This window comes from Ctenopharyngodon idella, chromosome 21 (genome assembly GCF_019924925.1).
Source record: "Ctenopharyngodon idella isolate HZGC_01 chromosome 21, HZGC01, whole genome shotgun sequence".
Taxonomy (NCBI): domain Eukaryota; kingdom Metazoa; phylum Chordata; class Actinopteri; order Cypriniformes; family Xenocyprididae; genus Ctenopharyngodon; species Ctenopharyngodon idella.
The window spans coordinates 5,061,637-5,086,758 of NC_067240.1; the positions used below are offsets into that span (position 1 = coordinate 5,061,637).

General features: G+C 35.8%; 1 protein-coding gene across 5 annotated transcripts; it reads right to left on the reverse strand.

Moving 5' to 3' along the window:
* Positions 1-1,607: 1,607 nt before the first annotated feature.
* On the reverse strand, positions 1,608-14,394 carry LOC127504171 (uncharacterized). 5 transcript variants are annotated; one of them, XR_007927306.1, is made up of 9 exons: positions 14,184-14,394; positions 13,558-13,896; positions 12,696-12,761; positions 10,887-11,003; positions 9,040-9,872; positions 6,682-7,014; positions 6,395-6,562; positions 4,199-4,302; positions 1,608-2,098 (listed from the first exon to the last, which is right to left on the reverse strand). XR_007927306.1 is itself a non-coding variant. In XM_051878679.1 (5 exons), exons 1-5 carry the CDS (start codon positions 14,236-14,238, stop codon positions 2,039-2,041), a joined length of 726 nt encoding a protein of 241 aa, XP_051734639.1. In that variant the 5' UTR covers positions 14,239-14,341; the 3' UTR covers positions 1,608-2,038. The 5 variants fall into 5 exon arrangements, 3 of the variants coding, with proteins under 3 accessions (XP_051734639.1, XP_051734638.1, XP_051734641.1); XR_007927305.1 differs by having other exon boundaries at positions 6,682-7,020; XM_051878679.1 differs by lacking the exons at positions 6,682-7,014; positions 9,040-9,872; positions 10,887-11,003; positions 12,696-12,761 and having other exon boundaries at positions 14,184-14,341.
* Between the last annotated feature and the right edge of the window lie 10,728 nt (positions 14,395-25,122).

The window sequence follows — 25,122 nt, forward strand, 5'->3', positions numbered from 1 at the left end:
TTTTGGCATGTGTTGTTTTTTTTGACTCTCTGATTGGTGGAATCATGCATCAGCATCATGGGTAATGTAGTTTTTCATCAGGAATTCCACTGTTATTTTATATAACACTATTATTAACATACAATAACACTATTATTTTAAAAAATAAGCTGAAATAATGCGGGCTAACCATGTATTAAGCAAATACCATGTATTAACAACCTCGTAGCTCACAGTAGGGCTGTCTTTAAAGGTTTATTAGTTATTGTTCAAAATTAGTTTCCCTATAGAAAAAAAGTTTTTACTGCCGGAACGGTTGTTCTCTATTGGTCGATCTCATGTGAGTGACAGGTTGTCCCTCCCTTGCGCCAGTAAACACAATTAAAAAAAAATATAATGATGTGCACAGATAAATCATTTAAAATAAATACTGCAATATTCCATAAAGAAAAAACAAGAATTGTCCATTTTGATTTCATGGTGACTTTATGCTGTCATGCTGTGACATATCGATCTTCTATATTAGTCAAACATCTTCACGAAATGTGAAACTTCTTCGCGTGAGCTTACATTGCCAGCCGCCTACATTTGCATGAGTATGAATGGAATCAAAGGAAGGAAATTGTAGTCTTACTGTCCCTTCAAGCTTGTATTAAAAAATGCCACGATTCATAGTGGTTTCCCTCCTCAATGTTCAACCACAGACCATGACCTTTAATAAGCTAATAATGACGCACATAAACCTTCAGTTTTTGTGACAACTGTAAACAAACAAATGCTGAGGTCAGAGGGGTCTGTAGGCACTGAAAGTTGGAAACTTAAGCTAAACTTGCTTATGTGTTTTAATGAGCAATGCTAACATGTTCAACTGAATAAAGTGAACTTTAGTCAAAGTGTTCCCTTACTTGCACTTAAACTTCGCTGCCTCAGTTGTTTTCTTCAAAGAACATTGACCATTATCCTGCCTGCTAATTACAGTTATTTGTCTATAAGGATATATCTTTCCTTTCATTGAAAAAAATTGTTGGCTATTTAGTGAAGCAAATCTTTCACACCAAAATGGACCAGCACAAAAAAAGTTTGCAAACCTGAGTGTAAGTGAAACACATTCTGGTCATCGAAAAACAGATGTCATGGTCTATAAAGAAGGATTTGATGTAGTAAAACGTAAATGCACGGTGTAATATAGTATAGTTTAGGCTTATATTATAGACAGATGCAGGTTTTATATTGTTAAGTAGAAAATGTTTGTGAGAGAAAAACTGAATCTAGGTCATGTGGTTGTGCATGGCGAGGACTAGTGGCCTGATGGTGCTTTTGTCTCTCTAAATTCAGCCAAAATCTGAACATATTTAGTGAGATAATTAGTTTTATTATCCTATATAAGAAATAACCTGGTGTATTTATTCTGACTTAGGAGTAAAATGTGATTTCTTAACCTGTTTTACTTGTTTGGTCAACAGAAGTACACAACAAGCACATCGCATTGAAAACAAGGTCGGAGAAAAACAGATGCACAGCACTTTCCATTTCCTGCCATTGACCCATCAATACCACCAGTTTCCACCCTGAAAAGCAACATCTACCTCTCTCTTCTTCTTACTTTCATGCGCACGTAATGCAGTCAATGGTTTTCACACACTTTTATTGTAAATGGCAAAAGAAACCACAGTATGAAAGTGTCAACATTTCTAAGAAGGCTGAAAGGCATAGCAGACATCTGTACGGTGTAAATCTTCACGGTTAGACTTCAGGTGCAGGCAGTATGTACTACTTTTATACATGTTTGAATTGCATCAGTTTGGGCATGAACATATCCAAGTAGTTTTCCATGTCAGGTTGAAACTTTTTCAGACAACTAAAAAGACAACAATTAAAATAAGAACAAAACGATCAATCAATCAGTGAAGCTGCTACAAATAGAGATTAATATCTGAAACCACAGTCGAGAGCTCAGATGGTTTCCACAGCTTCTGCTATTTACAAAAACACTTTCACAAAAGAAAGAATAATGCAAAACACAGTCCAATGAACAGAGCATCAATGTTTGTCTTTCCTTTCATTTGTCTTCTTCGCCCCTCTGTAGATCAAAGTAAGACCAGTAAACTGGTACTTGATACTGTAAAGAGAGAGAGAACATGAAACAAACATTGAAATATGGATGGAATAATTTCATCAGAATGCTGTAGAATTTAAGGAGATGTGCTCTGATAAAAGAGCAGATTTGGCACAGAATGAGGCTCAGATGCACACGAGTGAGATCTCAGAGTCACGGTGGAATTGCAGATGTTGCTCAGAGATTGTGCATTATGACATCATACGGTAATGTGGGAAGCAAAACAATCCAGAGTAAAAACATCTTTTAATTTATTCTGATTTGAAAGAAAAACATGTTGTTGTTGTTTTAAGATGTAGCTGGACACTTGCATTTGTACATCACAGATATTGCATTTATTGTGCTCTGTATTGCAATGCGTAATTGGTGATTCGGGTCAAGGTCCTTAAGTGAAATGTTTGGAATTTGCAGTATGCAAATTTCTGTATGAATATCAATGAATACCTGAATGACCTACCACATTACACTCAGAACACACCCCCAGACGACACATCAACATTTATTTACGGGTTGACTCGTTGAATTTGCATTGAGATTTTGCCAATCGAATTAATGGTAATATTGCAAATAGCTTGCATATTACTAGTATTTTGTCTGTTTATTAGTACTTATAAAGCACATATTAAAGGGATAGTTAACCAAAAAATGAAAATTTAATCATTATATTGCCATTATTTTATCTTTTGGCACAAGTCGGCTTGCGCAGTATGCGTAGTTAGTTATTATAGTTAATAAAGGTTTAAATATGGATATTTTTTCTCACAAAAACCCATCACTTCAAACGGACTTTATTAACCCCCTGGAGCCGTATGGATTATATTTATGATTGATGGAGGCATTTTTTGGGGGGCTTCAAAACACACCCCCATTCACTAAAGCTTGGAGGAGCAAGGATATTTTAAAATATATCCCATTATGTTCATCTGAAAGAAGAAAAATGCTACCTTACTAACTATTAATAAGCAGTAAATTAGGAGTTTGAGGCAAAAGTTGTAGTTAATAGTGAAAATGTGTTCCCCAAACTGAAGTGTTACCATCTTTCATCAACTATCTAGCATTAAATGTTTTATTTATTTATTTTTTAAGTTGAAACTACCACTGACATTATTTTAACCATTTCAGCATTGCTGGCTGGGACTGTGTGGAATACTATTTTCCACAATACAATAATACTTCTGTCCGGTGTGATCAGTATCAACCATTATACTAAAAGTGAGGAGATTTGAAAATTGGATTAAAAATGCAAAATAGCCCTAAATAAAATGAACTTGTCTGAACATGCAACATCATGATGGCATGTGACACCAATGTAGCTTGCTACAGATTGAAACATTACTATTTTGTTTTTACAAAATAATATACAGTACATAATTTGAAGTATGCAGCATGCTAGTATTCCATTTCAAACCGCGCCAAAGACCAGCATTTAAAGCTGTGGGTGTGTTTAGAAAGGTCACATTCTCACAACAGCTCAATAATATGTTCAGCTTTTATAGTTGTTTTTTATTACAATCATTGTTAGGCTTTAAAGATACTGTAAAAAAAAAAAAAAAAGTTGAGTTTTTAGATGTAAAATAATTACAGTCAAAAACTGTAAACTGACATTCCCACAATTCCCTGCGTGACACTTCACATTTGAAGGTATTTTGTTTAAATAATCATGTTTCTTAATAGTTTTTGTTATCAGTTTTGCACATTAGGGTTTTATGTTACATCTTTTGTTGTTTAATGAATGTTTATCGCATGTCATGTGTGTTACCATGATGGTATTTTGTGTTTGCATAATTGACTAGTGCACAATCTATATACTAGTATACACTTCAGCTTGGGAAAAAGCTGCTTGTGATGAACTTTGTGATTCTACATGTGGTTTCCTCTTTTACCACCTGCATTAAGGTGGTTGTCACTATAGAAGCAGTGTGGGTTGTTGAATTTACTGGTCGTTCTGTAAATATGTTTTACATTTCTACTGTATTTTTTATAGAATTATTCTGGCAACCACAGCTGCCAAAACACGTTGTATGTTTGTGCATGACTCAACATATACAGTTTTGCCAACTTGTACATGTTATTAGGACTTCTCATGAGGTCGGTCTCACTCACCCATTGGAGGGATCCTCGAGAGGAGCCTGTGCTGCCGTCCTCCTCCTCCATGTGCTCATGCTCCTCACCCTCGCTGTGTGGCGTCTGGTGAATGACCACTCGTTCTGAGGGAACATAGATACATTGGGATTTAGGGTTCAATATAAACTCAAAAAAATTACTAAAACTTTAAGTTTAAATTTAAACTGAAAATGTAAAATGCAAAAAAGAAAAATTTGAACAAAAGTGCAAACAGATATACCTTACAAGCTTTTCCAAATAAGTAAAGCTCTTTGCACGGTTAGAGGGTACGACAACGTCTACACTGCAAGCAAGCGATGTGACCAACAAAAGACTTCCTATTACAACTCAACAAAGTGGTCTATACTGCAAATATATATAGGGGTGTTAAAGTCGTTGCATGCAAACTTTTTCCAGGTGACAAAAAAACTGGCTAAAAACAAAAACAAAAACAAAAAAAACACCTGCAAGCCAAACACAGCACAACTGAAAGAGAGCCTCAGCCAACTCAAATAGTAATGCAAGTAACTGAAGCAGTGGTTCAGGAACAAGGTTTTACATTGGATTTTGTAGAAAAGTAAACAGAAATGTCCTTATTTAATTATATTAATATGAACTGCAAAGGCCCAATGATATAAAAATGAATAATATGACATTGGCTGAATAGGAAAATTGTGCCGATATGATTTTGTAAATGCATAAACAGCCAAAGTGCGTTCTATATCAGCCGAACACGTGGAACAAACACTGATGCTACATACTGTAATAATATTATACACATTTTTAAAAATAGCAAAACAAATTTACACAGTAAAATACCGTTTCCTATGACAATGCATTCTGGGTAATATTTGTTATTTTCGTATAGGCTACATTCTCGACAACGACAAATATTATCCAGAATGCATTGTTTTTAAGGTATATTTCCGTTTCAATGGAAAAAACTATTTTACTGTGTAAATTTGTTTTGTTATTTACAGCAATTTTTTTTTTTTACAACCAAATGATAGAACTGAGTATGTTTATTTTTAGTTGCTTTCAACATTTTTTCCATGCTGTTTGGGGGTTGCAACTCACCATTTGAGAACAATGTAACATTTATTTATAAATAAATATAAATGTATTATTATTATTTATGGTAAGACTTTAGTATAGGGAACACAAACTATTAACTACGACTTTTGCCTCAATAAACTCCTAATTTACTGCTTATTAATAGTTAGTACGGTAGTTGTTAAGTTTAGGTATTGGGTAGGATTAAAAATGTAGAATAAGGTCATGCAGAATAAGTGCTTATTAAGTACTAATAAACAGACAATATTCTAGTAATATGCATGCTAATAAGCAACTAGTTAAAAGACCTTAAAATAAAGTGTTACCTTACTTATATATAAAATCAAATTCACATTTTTTTTTATATTAATATACTGACAAGTTAAGTATATTAATATAAAATCTGTTTTTTTAAAGAACACAATAACTCTTATTTTTAAAAGTAATGTTAAAGGTGTGTTTGAATAAGCTCAACAGTTGCACTTCCTGTGTGGAGAGGCCACGCCGTTACAAAATCTGATAAGCTTTGACAAAGACCTGCTCACACAGCAACTTTGTGACACAGGCTACATTATTTTTCATATTACATGCACTTGCATCATACGCTGTACTGTTAGTAAGAGTGTCTGGATGTTTGCATGACAGCGTACTGCTGTTTAGTCAGCTGAAGAAAATGTCCAATCCTTCCTTTAAATGAATAATAAAATGGACACACTGGTTGTGATTTCAGTATTGGACTGGGTAGAAGAATTCTTCATTAACGTTTAATGTCTCGATAAAGGAATGCAGTGCACATGCCTTCAACATGCATACAAACATGTCAGTACACTCTCAGGGAAAAAAGGTTCAGTGGGTTTTTATAAAGAACTCTAGGGTCCGTGACTCAGTTTTAAAGAACACTTTATGCCAAAAAGGTTCTATATAAGGAGAAATGTTGTAAATTATTTATTTAAGGGTTATTTCAATTTCTTCTAGTATTTAATTCATAAAATGTAATCAAAATAAAAAATGAATTAAAACTAAATCCATGAAATGATCCCATGCTGGAACCCATCTATACATGAAGCTTCTTCAAGACTCTACTGTATGTAGAACCTTTCCTTCTAAGAGTGTAATGAGTCTGAGTATTAAAATGAAGTGTACCTGTTTTTTTACAGGAGTTCCTCATCTTGCACACGCTTAAGGCCAAGCAGACGGTCACCAGGCCAATGGCAGCAGCCAGGGACAAATGCAGGGTGAGATTTGCTGGTGATGATGGTGAGGCTGTGGATGTACCGTCTTTAGTCTGGGTTATATGAGGCGAGTAAGAAACTTCAAGAGAAGAAATAGATTGTATTAGATCAAATAGGAGTTTAATAATGGTGGTCTTTTAGTCTTTTAACTGCATTGGAATGTGTAGAGAAAATGATATTGTGACAGAAGAATCTTACCAGTCGTTATCTTTTCTAGTTGTCTGACAATGACAGATAGAGCTGTTCCAGTACTATTCAACTTAAACAGGACTGGTATGTCTTGAGTCACTTCACAAACATAATGACCTGTATAATTTTTAAGTATGTTTGTGAGGTGGAGCGTTGAACAGTTCTGTGTTTGATGCTCTTGGCGTTGCTCGTTTACTCCTGAAAGTTTTGTATCTTTGATGTACCAAGCAACTTTAACACTATATCCGATTTTATTCCAGCAGCAGGTGATTTGGGCAGAATCTCCCTCATATACAGTGATGCTGGATTGGCTCTGATTCACAGTCAGCTCAGAACTTAAACCTGTGACTGAGAAACAACAACACACAAGAAACACATGAACGTTAATGGCTGTTGTTTTTGATGGTGTGGTACTTTGTATCTTTAGGGACTTCTCCATTACTCAGACTTGAAACTGTTAGCAAATCATTTTAACCTTAAAATAGTGTAACTTCATATCTAAAAATGTCATTTATTTTTTAAAATTGCTTTTTAAATGTTTAATATTTCCAGGATGCAATTTGAAGACCAGGATAAGAGGAAGCGCATCTTTGATTAGACAAAACATGCAGATTATAATGGTGTAAAGCCACAGATTTAAAAATATATACAATATTTTTGTTTTTAATTAATGTCTTACATAATGGGTGATAAGTATGAAACAGCCAAAAGACCAAAATCTTTTTCTTCCAATGCTCTTTACAAACATTGACAAATATCCTTAAAGACATTTCCAAGGAGCTTGCTTATGTTTCTTTTTCTGTTAGATGAAATAAGAATAAAAATTGCTGTAAAGTTTTACATTTTGCTGAGGTTTCAGCAAAATATCATAGTAGATGATAATAAATGATACTTAATTATCTAGGTGGTACATTAATTAACGTATATAAAAACCCTTACAACTCATATCAGTCTAACTATATGAGCTCATATCTGCCAAATTTTCCATATACTGTAATCATTATGATCACATGAGATCATTGTTTATGCTTACATGAATATTAACTGCATGATTTGTATCATCTTAGCACTGTACATTTCTACAATTATGGACCTTACTTTGACGGTCACCTCTGATAACGGATTACTCTAAATTGTAACCAGGCAGTAACTGATCATTTGTAATCTGTATTATGTAGATTCTAAAACTTAAATACTTACAATTAGATTATATTACATTTTAAAATACTCAATCAGAATTCAGTTACTTTTTTATTGATTACATGATTACTTAATATTCACAAAATTGCAGTAATTTATTCAGAATTCTTTTTTTTTTTTAATCTTTAAAATGTTCTTTTCAGAAGTTATGTGGATTTGCACACACAGACCGGCCATTAGTCAAGTGTAGATAATTACATTGAAAACAGAGATTTTATGTATTTTAATTTAACATTTTTATGATTTAATTAAGCTTTTTTAAAGTTTATGAACACCCTCTGTTCCTTCCCAAACCCTGACATAATGTTTAATGCACTTCATTTTGTTGATGACAAAAATGGAACCATTTTTCTTTCTCTTCAAGAATTTCTTTTTTTCTTTCACTTTTTTTTAATCAATGTGGTACAAGATTATCCTATTCAAATCAACGTTATAAACGTGTTATGTCAAAAGTAATCTAAAAGTAATCAAAAAGTAGTCCTAAAATGTGTAATGTACTGGATTACGTTACTAACTACGGTTTTTAATTATGTAATTTGTATTCAGTAATGGACTACAATTTGTAAGTAATCTACCCAAGACTGATTATAAATGTAGAAACATGCATTTTCTGTAAAGCTGCTGAAATGACGCATTGTGAAAAGTGCTTTACAAATAAATGTGAATTGAACCGAATTGAATAAATATCCAAACATGGGCTGCTTGTTTACAGGATATTGTGTTTATAATACCTACAAATGTTACTGAGTGACTTAGCGAGTTTTAAAAATGTCTTACTGCAATTTAAATGAATACCTTCCTCTTTCCTCCTGCCTATACAGCCCTACCTCATAAAAAGTACATTTAAAAATCAACATAAAAACATTTAAATTAATTTGCATACATCAAATGTATATTACAAATCAGATAAAAAGTTACACAAAGGAATACAATTCAGATTCAGAGCTACAATGTGACAGCAATAAAATGATAAATAAGAGTGTTTATTAAACAGTAAGTGTGTATTAAAATGCTACAAAATAACGTCTCCAGCTGAAAGCAGGAAGGCAGCATCATCTCACAGCTCTACAAACATTTGATTTACTTTATTTTGCACTAATACTAAAAAGTATCCTTGAATGTCTATGCTGGTTTTCCATTCAGGAAGTTGTTTTGTGTGGCACTTACCTCTGAAACAAAGGCATGACATGAGGATCCCACACAGGAGTCTGGAGGAACACTTCATTTCTGAGCATCTGCTGAGAATCTGAAGTCTGCCTTACTCCCACATCACAACCTTTCACATGAAAAAAATAACCTGCGTTCTCAGATTTTCTCTGAACACCCATCCCCCCAACCCCCCCAATAAAAAAAAACCCAAAACGACCACACAACTAATTTTGTCAGAGCGAAGCCCAGAGTAAACCACAACTCTGATCTCATGCTCGTTCTACCCCGGACACACTGAGCACAACCATACACACAACCCCACAAAAAACACAGAAAGATTCATGCATGAAGTTGAAGACATTTTTTTATTGTTTCAAAACCAGTTTGGATACAATCTACTATAACAATTCAGTTGCAATCAATGCAAACCATTAGGAGTCAGCAAACAAGCTATGATACAGGAAGTGACATCATAGAACGGAACAGCACACCCATAACTCCATTTCCTGTGTCTCACAGAGCTGAAACGATGCCACCTAGCACAGAAACGGTCACGTCTTCAACATCAGCCATTAGATTTGTCTTTTCTTCAGTGTCCAGAACAGAAATGGTCTTGTTTTCATTGTCCTGCACTGGAGATGAACCTTGTTCCACAACTACAACAGTCTCTTTTTCTTTATTCTTTTCTTCTTCGGTTGCAGCAGTAACTTCAGGTTTCTCTGAGTTGTCCCTCCCTTTCTCCTGTTCAGAAACTTTCTCACCCTGTTTTATCTCTTCAGTTTCATTTCTCCGTGTTTCTCCGGCCTCCAGGTTTTCATCCGGTCCTTCTCCTGATTCTACAGCATGCTCAACTGGTTTAGATTGAAATATGAATATATATGAAAATCAGTAAGATGTCAGCAACATCTAAGGGTATACTTTAACTACTTCAACTGTTCTAAACATGTTATTTAAATTTGCTTACCACACTTAGTCATAACAAAGAGACAATAGAAGTGTATTGGTGCTCATGCATGAAAACAAACTGTCTGAGATGTTATTAGACACTGACTATATTCAAATGAACCCTTTGACCACAATTCATACATCACTGCTGCAGTTTTAAAATCTGAATATTATGTCAAGGGTTTAGTGGTCTTAACAAAAGTAAACAACAAAATATAACTTGGCTGCCTATGTGGTAGAAGGGCGAAAAAAATTATATTGGTGCTACCTGACTAGAGAAAACAGAGAGAAGGGCTGTTGTCTTCCCTTTTGCCAAATAGAAAACTTCAACACCCATAATGCACTAGGCATGTTGCCAAGCAAAACACAGTAGAGTACAGATAAGAAAGCTGTTGCCATTGTGTTCCATTTTTACCAGAATGATGCGTTATGCATAATTTGAGCAACTTTTGCTGACGAATAAATGTTCATTTATATAAACTACTGTCATTATAACAATACAAAGCAGGTTGAAAATTGGCAAACTTACTCTTTAAATAACACTATTTGCTTGTCATAGGCAGAGTCACTGTCATGGGGTGTAAAATAGTGATTTTCATTATTTTTATTGATAGTTATTTAATGCATTTTATTTATAAACGTCAACTTTTGTGCATTATTCTTGCATCATCAGGGATTTTTTTTTTTTCTCTGAAACTGTAGCAATGCATTTTTGCAATTCTGGATTTTATTTTATTTTAATTTTTTAAGAAAAAAATGTTAAGCATACAGTCTATTTCCAGTTTTCAAATATATATTTGCCTCAAATCAAATGTTCTAATGTTGCGATTCTCCATCTCAGAGCTGGTTTGTTTGGTTAAAGGCTAAACAAACTACTAAACTATATTGTGAATTTGGTGTTGGATATGTTGAACAGTTACCTGGTTTTGATACTGTGGCATGTTTGTTGTCCCTGTTCAGATAAAAGAACGCCATCAGCAGGCAAATGAAGGGCAGACTTCTGAAAATGTATATCATCACAATCTTACGTGAACTACCTGTGAGAAACAATTGATCTTTTTAACAGCTGATCTTTTTAAGATCTTTTACAATCATAATACCTACCCAAGGCTCTTATCATGGGATTTGTAGTTTGCTTTATGACACATCCTACTTTTTAGAGAGAATGAGAGAATTTACTACAAAAGTAAAGCTAGTAACCTGAAGAAAAAAAAAAAAAAAATGAAATTCATAAATATAAATATATATAAAATATATTGTGTTGGTCCCTCTTTTGTTGCCAAAACAGCCCTGACCCGTCGAGGCATGGACTCCACTAGACCCCTGAAGGTGTGCTGTGGTATCTGTCACCAAGATGTTAGCAGCAGATCCTTTAGCAGATCCTTTAAGATTGGATTGAGATCTGGGGAATTTGGAGGCCAAATCAACACCTCAAACTCGTTGTTGTGCTCCTCAAACCATTCCTGAACCCTTTTTGCTTTGTGGCAGGGCGCATTATCCTGCTGAAAGAGGCCACAGCCACCAGGGAATACTGTTTCCATGAAAGGGTGTACATGGTCTGCAGCAATGCTTAGGTAGGTGGTACGTGTCAAAGTAACATCCACATGGATGGCAGGACCCAAGGTTTCCCAGCAGAACATTGTCCAAAGCATCACACTGCCTCTGCCGGCTTGCCTTCTTCCCATAATGTATCCTGGTGCCATGTGTTCCCCAGGTAAGCGACGCACATGCACCCGGCCATCCACGTGATGTAAAAGAAAACGTGATTCATCAGACCAGGCCACCTTCTTCCATTGCTCCGTGGTCCAATTCTGATGCTCACGTGTCCACTGTTGGCACTTTCAGCGGTGGACAGGGGTCAGCATGGGCACCCTGATTGGTCTGCAGCTATGCAGCCCCATACGCAACAAACTGCGATGCGCTGTGTATTCTGACACCTTTCTATCAGAACAAGCATTAACTTCTTGAGCAATTTGAGCTACAGTAGCTCGTCTGTTGGATTGGACCACACGCACCAGCCTTCGCTCCCCACATGCATCAATGAGCCTTAGCCGCCCACTGGTTCACCACTGTTCCTTCCTTGGACCACTTTTGATAGATTCTGACCACTGCAGACCGGGAACACCCCACAAGAGCTGCAGTTTTGGAGATGCTCTGACCCAGTCGTCTAGCCATCACAATTTGGCCCTTGTCAAACTCACTCAAATCCTTACGCTTGCCCATTTTTCCTGCTTCTAATACATCAACTTTGAGGTCAAAATGTTCACTTGCTGCCTAATATATCCCACCCACTAACAGCTGCCGTGATGAAGAGATGATCAGTGTTATTCACTTCACCTGTCAGTGCTCATAATGTTATGCATTACCCTTTATTCTGATAGAATCCAAAATTATAGTTCTCATCTTCTGGATTTATTTTTGGATGGTCAAATACATCTGTAATTTCTTCAATTTTAAAATATTTATGAAAATAATATTTTGTGACGACATTTAGCCTGCTAATTTAAGAATTTATCATAAATGTAAAAAATTGTTAATTTATTATTTATTCACTTTATTAGACAGAGACAACAGAGAGACACTGCGGTTAGTGGAACGGATGTCCATCATTGAGGAGACAGTCACACTCTGACTCAAATCACCCATGTGATCCATGACTGAACTCATCCAGACAACATCTGCTGCACCACATAAAAATAATCTTGGTTTTGCATGCTGTAAGTACTCACTGGCTGCTGGGAGTCTGGTGGGAGCCTGGACCACTATAGGTGGGTTGGAAACTATAGGAACATTTTCTGTAAAACAGCAGAAGAATTAGATCATTTCCATTATGCAACAGTCCTTAAATTTGATGTTGCTCAATTGATGCAATGCATGTCTTTTAACTGCAATGGTATTGTAATGAGGTTGGAATTTGTGATACAATCTCAGTTGAATTTGAATCATGATACAGGGCTGTTTTTATTCCCAGGAACTGTACTGTATGTCCTGAATCACTTTTCAAACATATCATCTACATCATTTTAATTGGGATTTTTAGAATAGATCAGTTCAGCATTGGCAACGTCTGTAAAAGTATATTTTTTTTTGTGCTGAAATTCTTGCTTGTTCTTTCCAGGCTGGTTTTATTCTAGCAGCAGGTGATTTGAATGATAGTTAAGACTGTCTTGCTCAAAAGTTTACATACTCTGTGTAGAATCTGTGAAAATGTTAATCATTTTTACAAAAATAAGAGAGATCATAAAAATTACATGTAATTTTTCATTCAGTACTTCCCTCCAGAAACTACAAAAGATACTTGCATGTTGCATAAACTTTTGAACATGATAATTTTTATAAATTCAGCTATTATTTTGTCTTGTGGACTGCACATCTGTTATGTGAAATAGCTTATTCAGGACAGTACTAAATAAAAAATTAAAAAATACCATGCCATTTTTATGATCTCTCTTATTTTGTTAAAATTATTAACATTTTCAGTTTCTGCAAAGAGTACATAAACCTTTGAGCAAAACTTAACTGTGTTCTTCTAGTCCTGTAATAGTAATGGAATGTGTAGAGAAAAATGATATTGTGACAGAAGAATCTTACCAGTCGTTGTCTTTTCTAGTTGTCTGACAATGACAGATAGAGCTGTTCCAGTACTATTCAACTTAAACAGGACTGGTATGTCTTGAATCACTTCACAAACATAATGACCTGTATAATTTTTAAGTATGTTTGTGAGGTGGAGCGTTGAACAGTTCTGTGTTTGATGCTCTTGGCGTTGCTCGTTTACTCCTGAAAGTTTTGTATCTTTGATGTACCAAACAACTTTAACACTATATCTGATTTTATTCCAGCAGCAGGTGATTTGAGCAGAATCTCCCTCATATACAGTGATGCTGGATTGGCTCTGATTCACAGTCAGCTCAGAACTTGAACCTGTGACTGAGAAATGATAAACAAGCCATTAACATTTGCATTTATTCATTTAGCATCCAAAGCAGCTGACAAATGAGGAAATATTTATGTGTTGGATCAATATTTCTGTCAATATACTGTACATTTGATATTTAGAAACACTTTGGGCTGTAGGTACATCTAAAGAAGCATACAATGAGATACGTGTGCTTCTTTAGACATCCCTAATGTAACCTCAAGATAATAAAAATAAGACACAAGTATTTAAATAACTAGTATTTTGAGCAGGTGTTTAGGTGGGATGTGACTCTTACCTTTGAAGCAAATGCAGGACAAAAGACCACAGATGAGAGGACAGGAAAACTTCATTTCTAAACATTTGATCACAAATGCAAACTAACAAAAGCGCTGACACATCCGCTCGCATTAAAACACACGAACAGTCATAACTTCCTGGACTGTCTTTATCTGTGTGCCAAAGGTGTGATCTCCCCCCCTCTTCCTCTTCTATCTTTTGGTCAGTCTGCAGTGTGCCAGACCAGTTATAACATTTACCAACTACACTTTTTAATTGTTCTCAATATTCTCAAAATGGATTTTTACCCAACACACTCAATTAATTGCTGTGAAATTTATTACAAATTTTAGAATGAAATAGAAATTATAAACTATAACAATCAACATGAATTACAATTTTCTGTTCATACGAAACGGCCATTACCATATCTGAATTTCAGCCCTGAATGTTTCCTCAGCACTTTTCTTCTCGACATGTCGATGACACAAACCAAACTCTTCCAGTCCTACAACTACAGTGTTTGACAGAGGGACAAAGTAGATGATGTTTACGGGCATGCAAATTTGTTACAAACCAACGTAGTTTCAAGCAGGAAGTAAAACTGGAATTACTGATGACTCATTTCAGAAAATAACTCCATTTATAATGCATTTAGATCTTTGAAACTTCACAGACCTTTTACATTCACAGACAGCTATATTACACACTATATGAAAGGTAAAAAGCCCTTTAATGCTGACCTTTTGAATGACTTTTGAACATCTAAATGCATGCTGGGCACTTCATTAAAGACATTATGTTCTCCTGTCTCTTTGCTTACTTTCGCCTGTAGACTTTGCGTGTTAATTAAGTGAGCTGCTGTGGTTAGTTTGAGCCCTTCAGCACTGCTGTCTTCTCTGATGCACCTGTGATGCAGAATGATTGTTTTCTGGTGCTGGTTTGACCACTGCTGTTCTTCTTAAAAGAAACAGCAGATGCAATGATGTCCTGAATGATATGAGCTAGTCATTAGCCACTGAGATAAAGACACTGTGAACAATTAAAGCTGCAGACAGCATTTAAACTACCTCTTCTACAGATTTAAGACATCTGTATGACAGCTTTACACATTTGTGCATGCAATGAATGCATTCCAATACTTTTTACTCAAACTGACACATCGCAAAATCTTCAAGATCTGAGCTCATAATGAATTTGAAAAAATACCTAAAGCATTTTAAAGATGGACTACACCACAACTTCATCCATTTGGGGCATCTTCTCATAGGGTCTCTTGGCAGGAAGTGGTCACGATCTTGATAAACAAGACGTCCATCATGGCCTATGAAGAGAAAAGGGTTCTCAGTGAGTGAAGATCAGAGCTGGGTGGGCTTGTGGTTATCTGTTAGATGTCTTTTAAAATGTTTCAAACTAGTCTGCTAAAGAAAGCTGTAGGGAGTCTGGGCGTCATTTGTTTCCAGTTGTCTTTGTTTTCTCTTGGTTTTGGTTAGACTGATTTTTTGTTTTGTTTGCTTTTTTCCTGTTATTAGGTCACTGTAATTATGTTGATCTTCCCCCATAAAGTTCTGTTGCTTTTCTCCCCATTTATAAATAAATATAACCTTGGTTACAATTTTAACTCTTGGTCTTGAAGTGCATTTCAGAACCACTTTTCCTCACCAGGTTGGATGGAAAGATCACATCCTCTCAAAGAACAGCGGGTGAGATGTATGATTTTACACACCTTTCCCCTGGGCATTAACATGTGTGAAGGTTCATTTTATTTCCTTCAGGTCAAATGTGCTCATATAGGCACGTTACCATCCTTTCAATCACTACAATGACTGAAAGGATGTAAAATCTGTGTGACTTAACAGTAAAAAAAAAAAAAAAGAAAAGAAAAAAGAAAATATGTTTATCTGATAAAATCTCTAGGAGGAGTTTGTTAAAGTACAATGTCTGGAAATGGCAAAAACTGCAAAAAATATGCAGAGAAAATTCAAAATATCGCACTTCCTGTTGGGTTTTGAGATTTTGCTCCCAGGGACTTTTTTGTAGATATTGGGCTGTTACATGTTTCTACCAAATTTCACACTTGTACGTGAAACGTAGCGCAAAGGGCGCTTAACTGAAATTTTGTAGGTGGCACTATATTGAGCCATTTTGCCACACCTAATCCTGAAACCCATATCAGACGTAATTTTTCACCACTTCTGAAACGTGTGCAAAGTTTCATGAGCTTTCGAGCATGTTTAGGCCCTCAAAAATGCGAATCATTTCGGAGAAGAAGAATAATTGACCGAGCAATTACAATAGGGTCCTCACACCATCAGTGCTCGGGCCCTAAAAACACAATTCACCATTTAAAATGTGTCACAATATTTCCTTAGAGTACATGTAAACCATGTTGAATAAATATGATCATCTTTTAGTACCATGGTATACAGTAAATGTGAGTGTGCACCATGTTACTACCATCTGATACCATGACTGTGGCTTTAAACATCTTAGTATTCTCAGGTGGAGAGAAACAAAATGGGATTGGTGATGATTTTTACTAAGAAGAACACCTCTACCTATATTGAGCTCATAATATAAAGTCCAAAAAAAAAAAAAAAAAAAAGCACACCCAAAATGAAATACCCTTTAAGACGAAGCTCAAAGAGCACAAAAGGCACAGATCTAAGACAGCCCTCCTTCAATCAACAACCCCCAAAAATCAATGGAAGAGATCGCCCTAACTTCTTTAACCTTTTTTTCCCCAAGCAAATAAAATAAGACTCACGATAGACAAATCTTCTCAATAATCACTTTCTTTCCTTCAACATTCTGGCACACTAGATTTCCACTCATCACACCCACAAAATCAAGCTATCCTTCTTTCAGTTCCATTGAAATTGGGGTTTTTAAAGGCCTTTCAGTGACCTGCAGCAACTGGCCCCGCCCACATCAACTAGCATATTAGTGGGTTGCGCATAAAAGAAAAAAAAAGGTGAATATGAGAGAAAGGCTGTGTTTAACTCCACTTTTAGACTTTTTCAACTTCCATACTATACAATATGTGAAAAACAGTAGGTGAAAAATGACCCGGATGACCTACTACATCCAGCGAGATTCTGAAGTGCGCATTCATTCACACCACTCTATGTACAGCATATGAGCATTAAAGGGTTAGTTCACCCAAAAATGAAAATTCTGTCATTAATTACTCACCCTCGTGCTGTTTTACACCCGTAAGACCTTCGTTGATCTATCTTCTACATAGGGAGCAATGACATTTCCTCTCTCAAGATCCATAAAGGTACTAAAAACATATTTAAATCAGTTCATGTGAGTACAGTGGTTCAACATTAATATTATAAAGCGACGAGAATATTTTTGGTGCGCCAAAAAAAAACAAAATAACGACTTATTTAGTGATGGCCGATTTCAAAACACTGCTTTATAATATTAATATTGAACCACTGTACTCACATGAACTGATTTATATATGTTTTTAGTACCTTTATGGATCTTGAGAGAGGAAATGTCATTGCTCCCTATGTAGGCCTCACGGAGCCATCAGATTTAAACAAAAATATCTCAATTTGCGTTCCGAAGATTAACGAAGGTCTTACGGGTCTGGAACGGCATGAGCGCGAGTAATTAATGACAGAATTTTCATTTTTGGGTGAACTAACCCTTTAAGCTTTTCCTCTCATACTCTACACCTCATATCATATTATGATTATTATACCTTTCTATGTTATTTAAATCCTTGGGCTTTCTGGCAACAGCATCTTGACATGAAATCATCAATGCAGCACCACACAGCGGTTTAACTTTAGATTTCTGACAGCACCAGAACAGGAGACTCTAAGAAAAAGATGATGATCTCATCTTCAAGTCAAGAACCTTCATATAGCCGTATGCACCTGCTTTTTCACTGTCTCCTAGCAACCAGAGAGAGAAAGAGAGACAGAGATTGATTCTTGAGCCGCTTTACGAGCATTGGGTGTCTGATCATGGCACATAACTGGTGGCTAATTGAATTGCGTTTTTTAGCTAAGCACTTTCAAGGCCGACGCCACGTTTGCGCCCGCGTCTCACAGCTTGAGCGCTCCCAAAAACATCCTCACAAGCACTTTAGCCAAGACTGTTTAATTCAATTCAGCTCCATTCTGAGGCCTTATCGATATGACAAATGATTATGTGTTACTATAAAACTTTCATTCAACAGAATGACGTAGCTGATTTGAGTAATAAAGCATACATAATATTTATGAATATAAAGTGACCAAGCTAAAGAAATAAAACACGCATAAATAAAACAGAACATTCCAGTAAACTGTTTTAGACATTCATGTCCAGCTTAAAGTAAACATGAAATCAAACTAGACCCTATTTACCTGGTCTTACTGTGCACAATTCATCTTTGTGTTTTCATAGTCATTCCTCAATTACATTACAGCCTGTCACGTTAGGTTTTGGGTTTTGAAATCACATTTAGGTTATGTCTTTTATTTTGTATTGTCATTTTCATGTTTCTTGTCATGTAAAGCCCCCTATACACTTAAATAGAGCACTATTTGAGGGAACAGCCATTTGTAGTCATGTCAAAAACCATAGAGGACTTGCATATCTTTAACACTTCCTGAATTAAAGACATGTAAACTTAGGAAAAATGCTTGTTTTAGGCACTCAGAGAGTTATGTTTTATGCAATTCTTTTGATAGAGGGAAACAAGATACATTTCTAGTGTATAAAATATTGGCTCATGTGATTTGAAACTCTTTAAGTTTTCATTTTATTCAAATTTAAAAAACGTCCCAACTTTTCCAGAATTCGGGTTGTATTTATTCTTCAGACATTCCTCTTTAAAGGAACACTCCACTTTTTTTGAAAATAGGCTCATTTTCCAACTCCCCTAGAGTTAAACAGTTGAGTTTTACCATTTTCGAATCCATTCAGCCGATCTCCGGGTCTGGCGGTACTACTTTTAGCATAGCTTAGCATAGTTCATTGAATCTGATTAGACCGTTAGCATCTCGCTCCAAAATGACCAAAGAGTTTCAATATTTTTCCTATTTAAAACTTGACTCTTCTGTAGTTACATTGTGTACTAAGACCGACGGAAAATGAAAAGTTGTGATTTTCTAGGCTGATATGGCTAGGAACTATACTCTCATTCTGGCGTAATGATCAAGGAAATTTGCTGCCGTACCATGGGTGCAGCAGGCGCAATGATATTACGCAGCGCCTGTGACCCCCAGCTTGCACAGGGAGCATGCCTTGCAACCATGGAGACATTTGTGAGAGACGCTGCGTAATATCATTGCGCCTGCTGCACCCATGGTACGGCAGCAAAGATCCTTGATCATTACGCCGGAATGAGAGTGTAGTTCCTAGCCATATCAGCCTAGAAAATCGCAACTTTTAATTTTCCTTCGGTCTTAGTACACGATGTAACTACAGAAGAGTCAAGTTTTAAATAGGAAAAATATTGAAACTCTTTGGTCATTTTTTAACGAGATTGCTAACGGTCTAATCAGATTCAATGAACTATGCTAAGCTATGCTAAAAGTGGTACCGCCAGACCCGGAGATTGGCTGAATGGATTCGAAAACGGTAAAACTCAACTGTTTAACTCTAGGGGAGTTGGAAAATGAGCCTATTTTCAAAAAAAGTGGAGTGTTCCTTTAAATGCAAAAAATATCAGCTGTATGCAAAGTGAACCACGTTTGCTTTTCAACCACTGAAAATGGGTAAAATTCAACAATTTGGACATGGAGTCACATTGGGCTCCCACTATCTATGGGACTGAACTATATAGGGCCTTAAAAATAAAGATTTCAAAGGAAAAGTTTACTAAGTATGATAATCTAGAAGGATATTAAAATATCTTTAATACTTTTAGAGTTACAGGCATGCAAACTTTGGAAAAAGAATACTTATGGCACTCAGACAGGTATGTTCTATGCAACTGAATTGATAGAAAAAAACAAAAAACAAGATACATTTCTAGTTTTAACATTATTTGTTATTTAGATATTCCTCTTTAAAAGAAAAGAAAAAGTATAGCTGTATGCAAAGTGACCCATATTTGGTTTTTGACCACTGAAAATGTGTACATTTTAACAAATTTACTCATGAAACCACATTAAGATTTCCATATCTCTGGGATTGAGCCATCAAGGGCCTTTAAAATGAAAATACCAAAAGGAAAGTTTGTTAAGAACCAGAATCTAAAAGGATATTAAGATATCTTTAATACTTCTTGAGTTATAGGCATGCAAACTTTGAACTGTCACCGTTGGCATATAATGAAATAAAGATTGCTAAAGTCAACAGATTTTACTAATAGACCTACCAATCTCTGTGTGAAAATTAAATAATAATGCTGCCATCTTTCTAAAGTCATTTTACACCCCTGTAAATTGGCTCCAAATCTCAGGTGAAAATTGTCATTTTGACCTCTTCTACAAAACAGTGGATTACTCAGTAAATACACATCTCTGACATTTAATATTTTGGCTTTCATCACTATTTCATCACAGTATCACAGCCTAACGTTAACTTAAATATGAATGTGCCTACATTATTTCTCAATTAATATTCTGTTTCACTCAGAAATACCTCAGAACACAGAAGATAAAGTGTTTTGAATGCAGTTTCATGTTTAAATTGTGTAAAAGGGCTACTCAAAAGTTGCTGTAAGGACGATTGTACGCGTCTTCACTCGGTATAATTGTTTCCCTGTCGTGCTGTTTGAGAACCTGCTTATAAATTATTCACAGAACTTTAGAGGGAAACGTCTCCCTTGAAGGACATTTTGTGAAAAAGAAAATCAACATAGGAAAAGGAAGCACATTTGTCCTTAATCCCCAATGTGAAACTCCACAGAGATGTTTGTGTCAACACCAAACTTTAATTATTTGGACAACATTAGCCTCACTACACTAATTTGAGTGTGTGTGTTTGCCCATGCAAAACCCATTGCCATGATGCTATGGTGATGTGGGTGGTTGCCATGGTGTTGCTATGAGGGAGTGTGTAAACATATAGGTCATTGCAGAGTTCCTTTACAGTACTGGATTGATGTTGCCCTCTGAATGAACTTCCTTCCTATAGAATTTCCACCGGTGATATGATGAACTCTCTGATATGAACACATTTACTTTCATTTTCTCTCTCACTCAGTGTCTGTGCTATGGGGCAGAAACACTAAAGTAAAATGCTATTAGATACTAAATATCATTAAGCGCACACACACACAGATGTTCCCGCATGAGGTGATTTAGATCTCACTAAGTACTGCTTTTAGTGTCACAACATTAATCACAACAGCAACACACTATCGCATGATGCTTCCCGTAGCCATGGACACTTATGCGGCATATTCAGCAACAACTAATATTCATTACTGATATGGAAAATAAGATTACCGAAATGGAACAATATAATTCTTTCTAACAGATTTACAGTTTTCATTCTGTAAACTTACGCACAAGCTGAAAGTACACTTCGTTTCATTTACGCATGGTCGAACGCACAGCCTTGCAAAGTAGGTTATACTTCATTTGACTCGTACGCATACACAGGCGTTCGACGAATGCACAGTTCTCGCCATGAGTTACAACTCATGTAAATATCTTTGTATTATTTTATGCTAGAGTTGTACAAATGAGGGTACTTTCTAACCTCTTCGCACAACCTGCCATCTATATAGGCCTCCATTGCCGCTGTAGCTCGCATGCGCCCCCAGGGCACGTTTGCCACCTTGTGGATAAACTAATTACTGCAAAAAAGATTAAATGCGCATGTGCAACCTGCGAGTACAAAGTATGCGAGGTTACAAAAATCCGGTGGGGCAGTGTTGGGTAAGTTACTTCAAAAAAGTAATTAATTACTAATTATATTATCAATGTTGTATTTAAAATACTTTTCTAATTACTTTGTCTGAAAAGTAATTTAATTACTCAATAAGTAACTTACTAATTACTTCTTAAAATCCCTATAAGCCTTGACCAGATAGACAATAGAAAGGAAACTCTTTTAATAATTTAAATATGAGTCAAACAAGAAATAGTTTAGCCTTTTATAGCTTTTGAAAACATTTTAGCTTTATTAAAACATACTATAATACTTAATTTTTTTTAGTAACAAATAAGGATGTCACAAAACAAAAAAAATCTAGTAGTCGGTACTGATACCACCAAAAGTTTACAATACTCGATACCAAAGTCGATACCATGGTAAAAATACTTAGATACAAAAATCAAAACAAAAACAATGCTATATATTTTTAGTATATATTGCTATATATTAGACAGGTAGGTCTAATAGTATTAGGTAAAAATACCACAGAAATTGAATAATCAAATATAAAATAACTCTGCATAGTCATAACTGTATAAATTAAATATAGATTAATCCTTATTAAAGCTTTTCTTTTGTTGTTTGGTTATCATTTATAATACAGACAGTCAATAGACAGTAGACTGCTGTTACATATGCTGTTCACTTTCACATAACCAACGCGAATATACGCCAAGATGGGCATTTTGACATAACTGATGTGTATTTGAACGTTTATGTGTAATAAACCGCGAAAATCTGACACTCGCGAGAGGCGGTTATGTGTGTGCCCTGACTGAAGACCGTCTCTCAGAGCGCGCGCGCAGTTTTTTCTCTCTAGGACATAGCTTACATTTTACCGTAATGTTCTTGCCTACCTGTGTCAAAAAGTGAAGTAATTGGGATATTTCCATTCGGCAAAAACAGCCACTCGCTTCCGACATCTTCAGACAGCGACTACGCAGCCAACTAGTGCGAAGTTGCGAACTCACGCGAAACTGCACTACAGCTAACGATTTTAAAGAGGCAGCGTTCACTTTTACCTTCAGACGACAAATTTAGAATTTTAATTCAATATTGCTTTATACAGAACTGTTGAACTAATTTACAGTATGTAACGCAAGTACATTATAAGTAACTGTAATTAAATTACCTAAAAATGAACAGTAATCCCTTATACTTTACTTTTTCAGTGGATAAGTAATTTAATTACAGTAACGTGTTACTTAGTAACGCGTTACACCCAACACTGCGGTGGGGTGAGAAATCGAGTCCCCCCCAGGAATCGGGTCTAATTAAGGACCCAAGTGATGCCACTGGTTCAACGGACTGATGGGTAGTATTTTTAGCGCCTGATAATAATTCCTGCAAAATCACATTATGATTTATATAGTTAAAAATGCATTATAATGTCTTTTAAATTACATGGTTCATAACTTAAGCTATAGGTTGTGAAATCAAGCGTTTCTCGTTCTTACTGTTTTTTTTTAGTTAATGTACTAGCATAGCATACATCTACCCGATTAGCCTGCTAGCTTAGCTTATATTATATCAGGTATGTTTTTTGCTTCCAATATAGTTCCCAATTACATGTTTCAAATGAATGATGTATGTGTGTACTTAGCATGACAATTAATTTATTAAAAAATTATAATAGTACTTTTGTAGTAGTTCTGTACTTTTACAGAATATAGTCCCTGCGTTACATTCGGAAGGGCTCATCCCTATGCCCTAATCCCTTCAAATGGTTTACCCTCCCGAGTAACAGCCTTGAAGGGATAAAGGGTGTAGGGGTAAAAAAAAAAATGTTTTTTTGGAACACACTTCTGCGTCATCTTAACGAGACAATCAACGAACGAGGCGCCTTCGTCACATATTTTGCCCTTCAAAGGCGATATATCCTGTTTGGAGTGCACCGAGTATGTTGCAACAATCCTTATCTTTATAAAAAAAAAAGATTTTTAGGCATGGTTGTGTTTCCAGTTTGTTTCATTATGCAATACATACAGTAGGCCTTCATTTTATATTTCAAGCATGTTGTTTGTGCACTTAATGTAATAAACATTATACAATAGTGAAATAGGTTATAATTAGTCAAGACATCATGATAACAACTTTTGATCAGGCATTACCACCTGGGTCCTAAAGGAGACCCGATTTTTGGGGGGGACTTGATTTCTCAAGACACTGCCGGTGCGCGTACAGTACGTGCGTACTCTTCTGATGATGAAATTCGTGTCACGCGCACTGTATGCTGACCCTCGCGTATGCCTAAAAAGTGAACTATGCTTTGGCCTACACACACACAGCTGTTAAAGTCGGCATGAAACGGAAGTTGCGAAAATCTTTTCTTCTCTATCAAAGTGCTTCCCAATCAAGAATAAATCTAGGGCAGGGCTTGATTTTGTCCATTGGGAATTGTTTGGATGGTTGCGATTTGCTATTGGTGGATCTCATGTGAGTGACGGGTTGCCCCGCCCTCACGCCAGTAAACACGTCATCAAAGAGATGTGCAGGGATAAATATTTAATAATAAATATTGCAATATTCCATAATAAAAAAAACAAACAAGAATGGTCAATTTTGTCCCACTATAGTGCATACACACACAGACCCACAAGTGCAGAATCTTTTGGGGTTTAGTCCTTCGGGAAATTTATTTTATCCACCTCAGAAACTCCCACATTCACATTAACACTGAATTATTTTAACCTAGAGGAGGTGGAGCAAACTGCTTATTAAATGATTATTAGCATAAGAACATCATTAACATTACATGTGCGAGGTTGATAATGGCTCCATTGCTTTGAGATGCTCACTTGTCTTTCCAGCTTTTGTCACTGATTAAATTTTCCTCCCTCCAGGGGGTCTGTGTGTGGATAAGACCATAAAACCATATATTGATTCCACGTAATGTGTAATTTTATATGGAATCGTGAATTTAATGTGAAATATAATCAGTGAAACAAAAGAGGCTTGTTCTAGCTTGCAGCTGAAAGGTGATTTTAATGTGTAAATAATTCCCTATTCAGCGCCATACAAGTCAAGGATAGGAGAACAGTGCCCCCTGTTGGCCAATCAGAACACCACCTGTTATACTCAACATGCAGGTTCAGAATAGCATACTATCACACTACTCT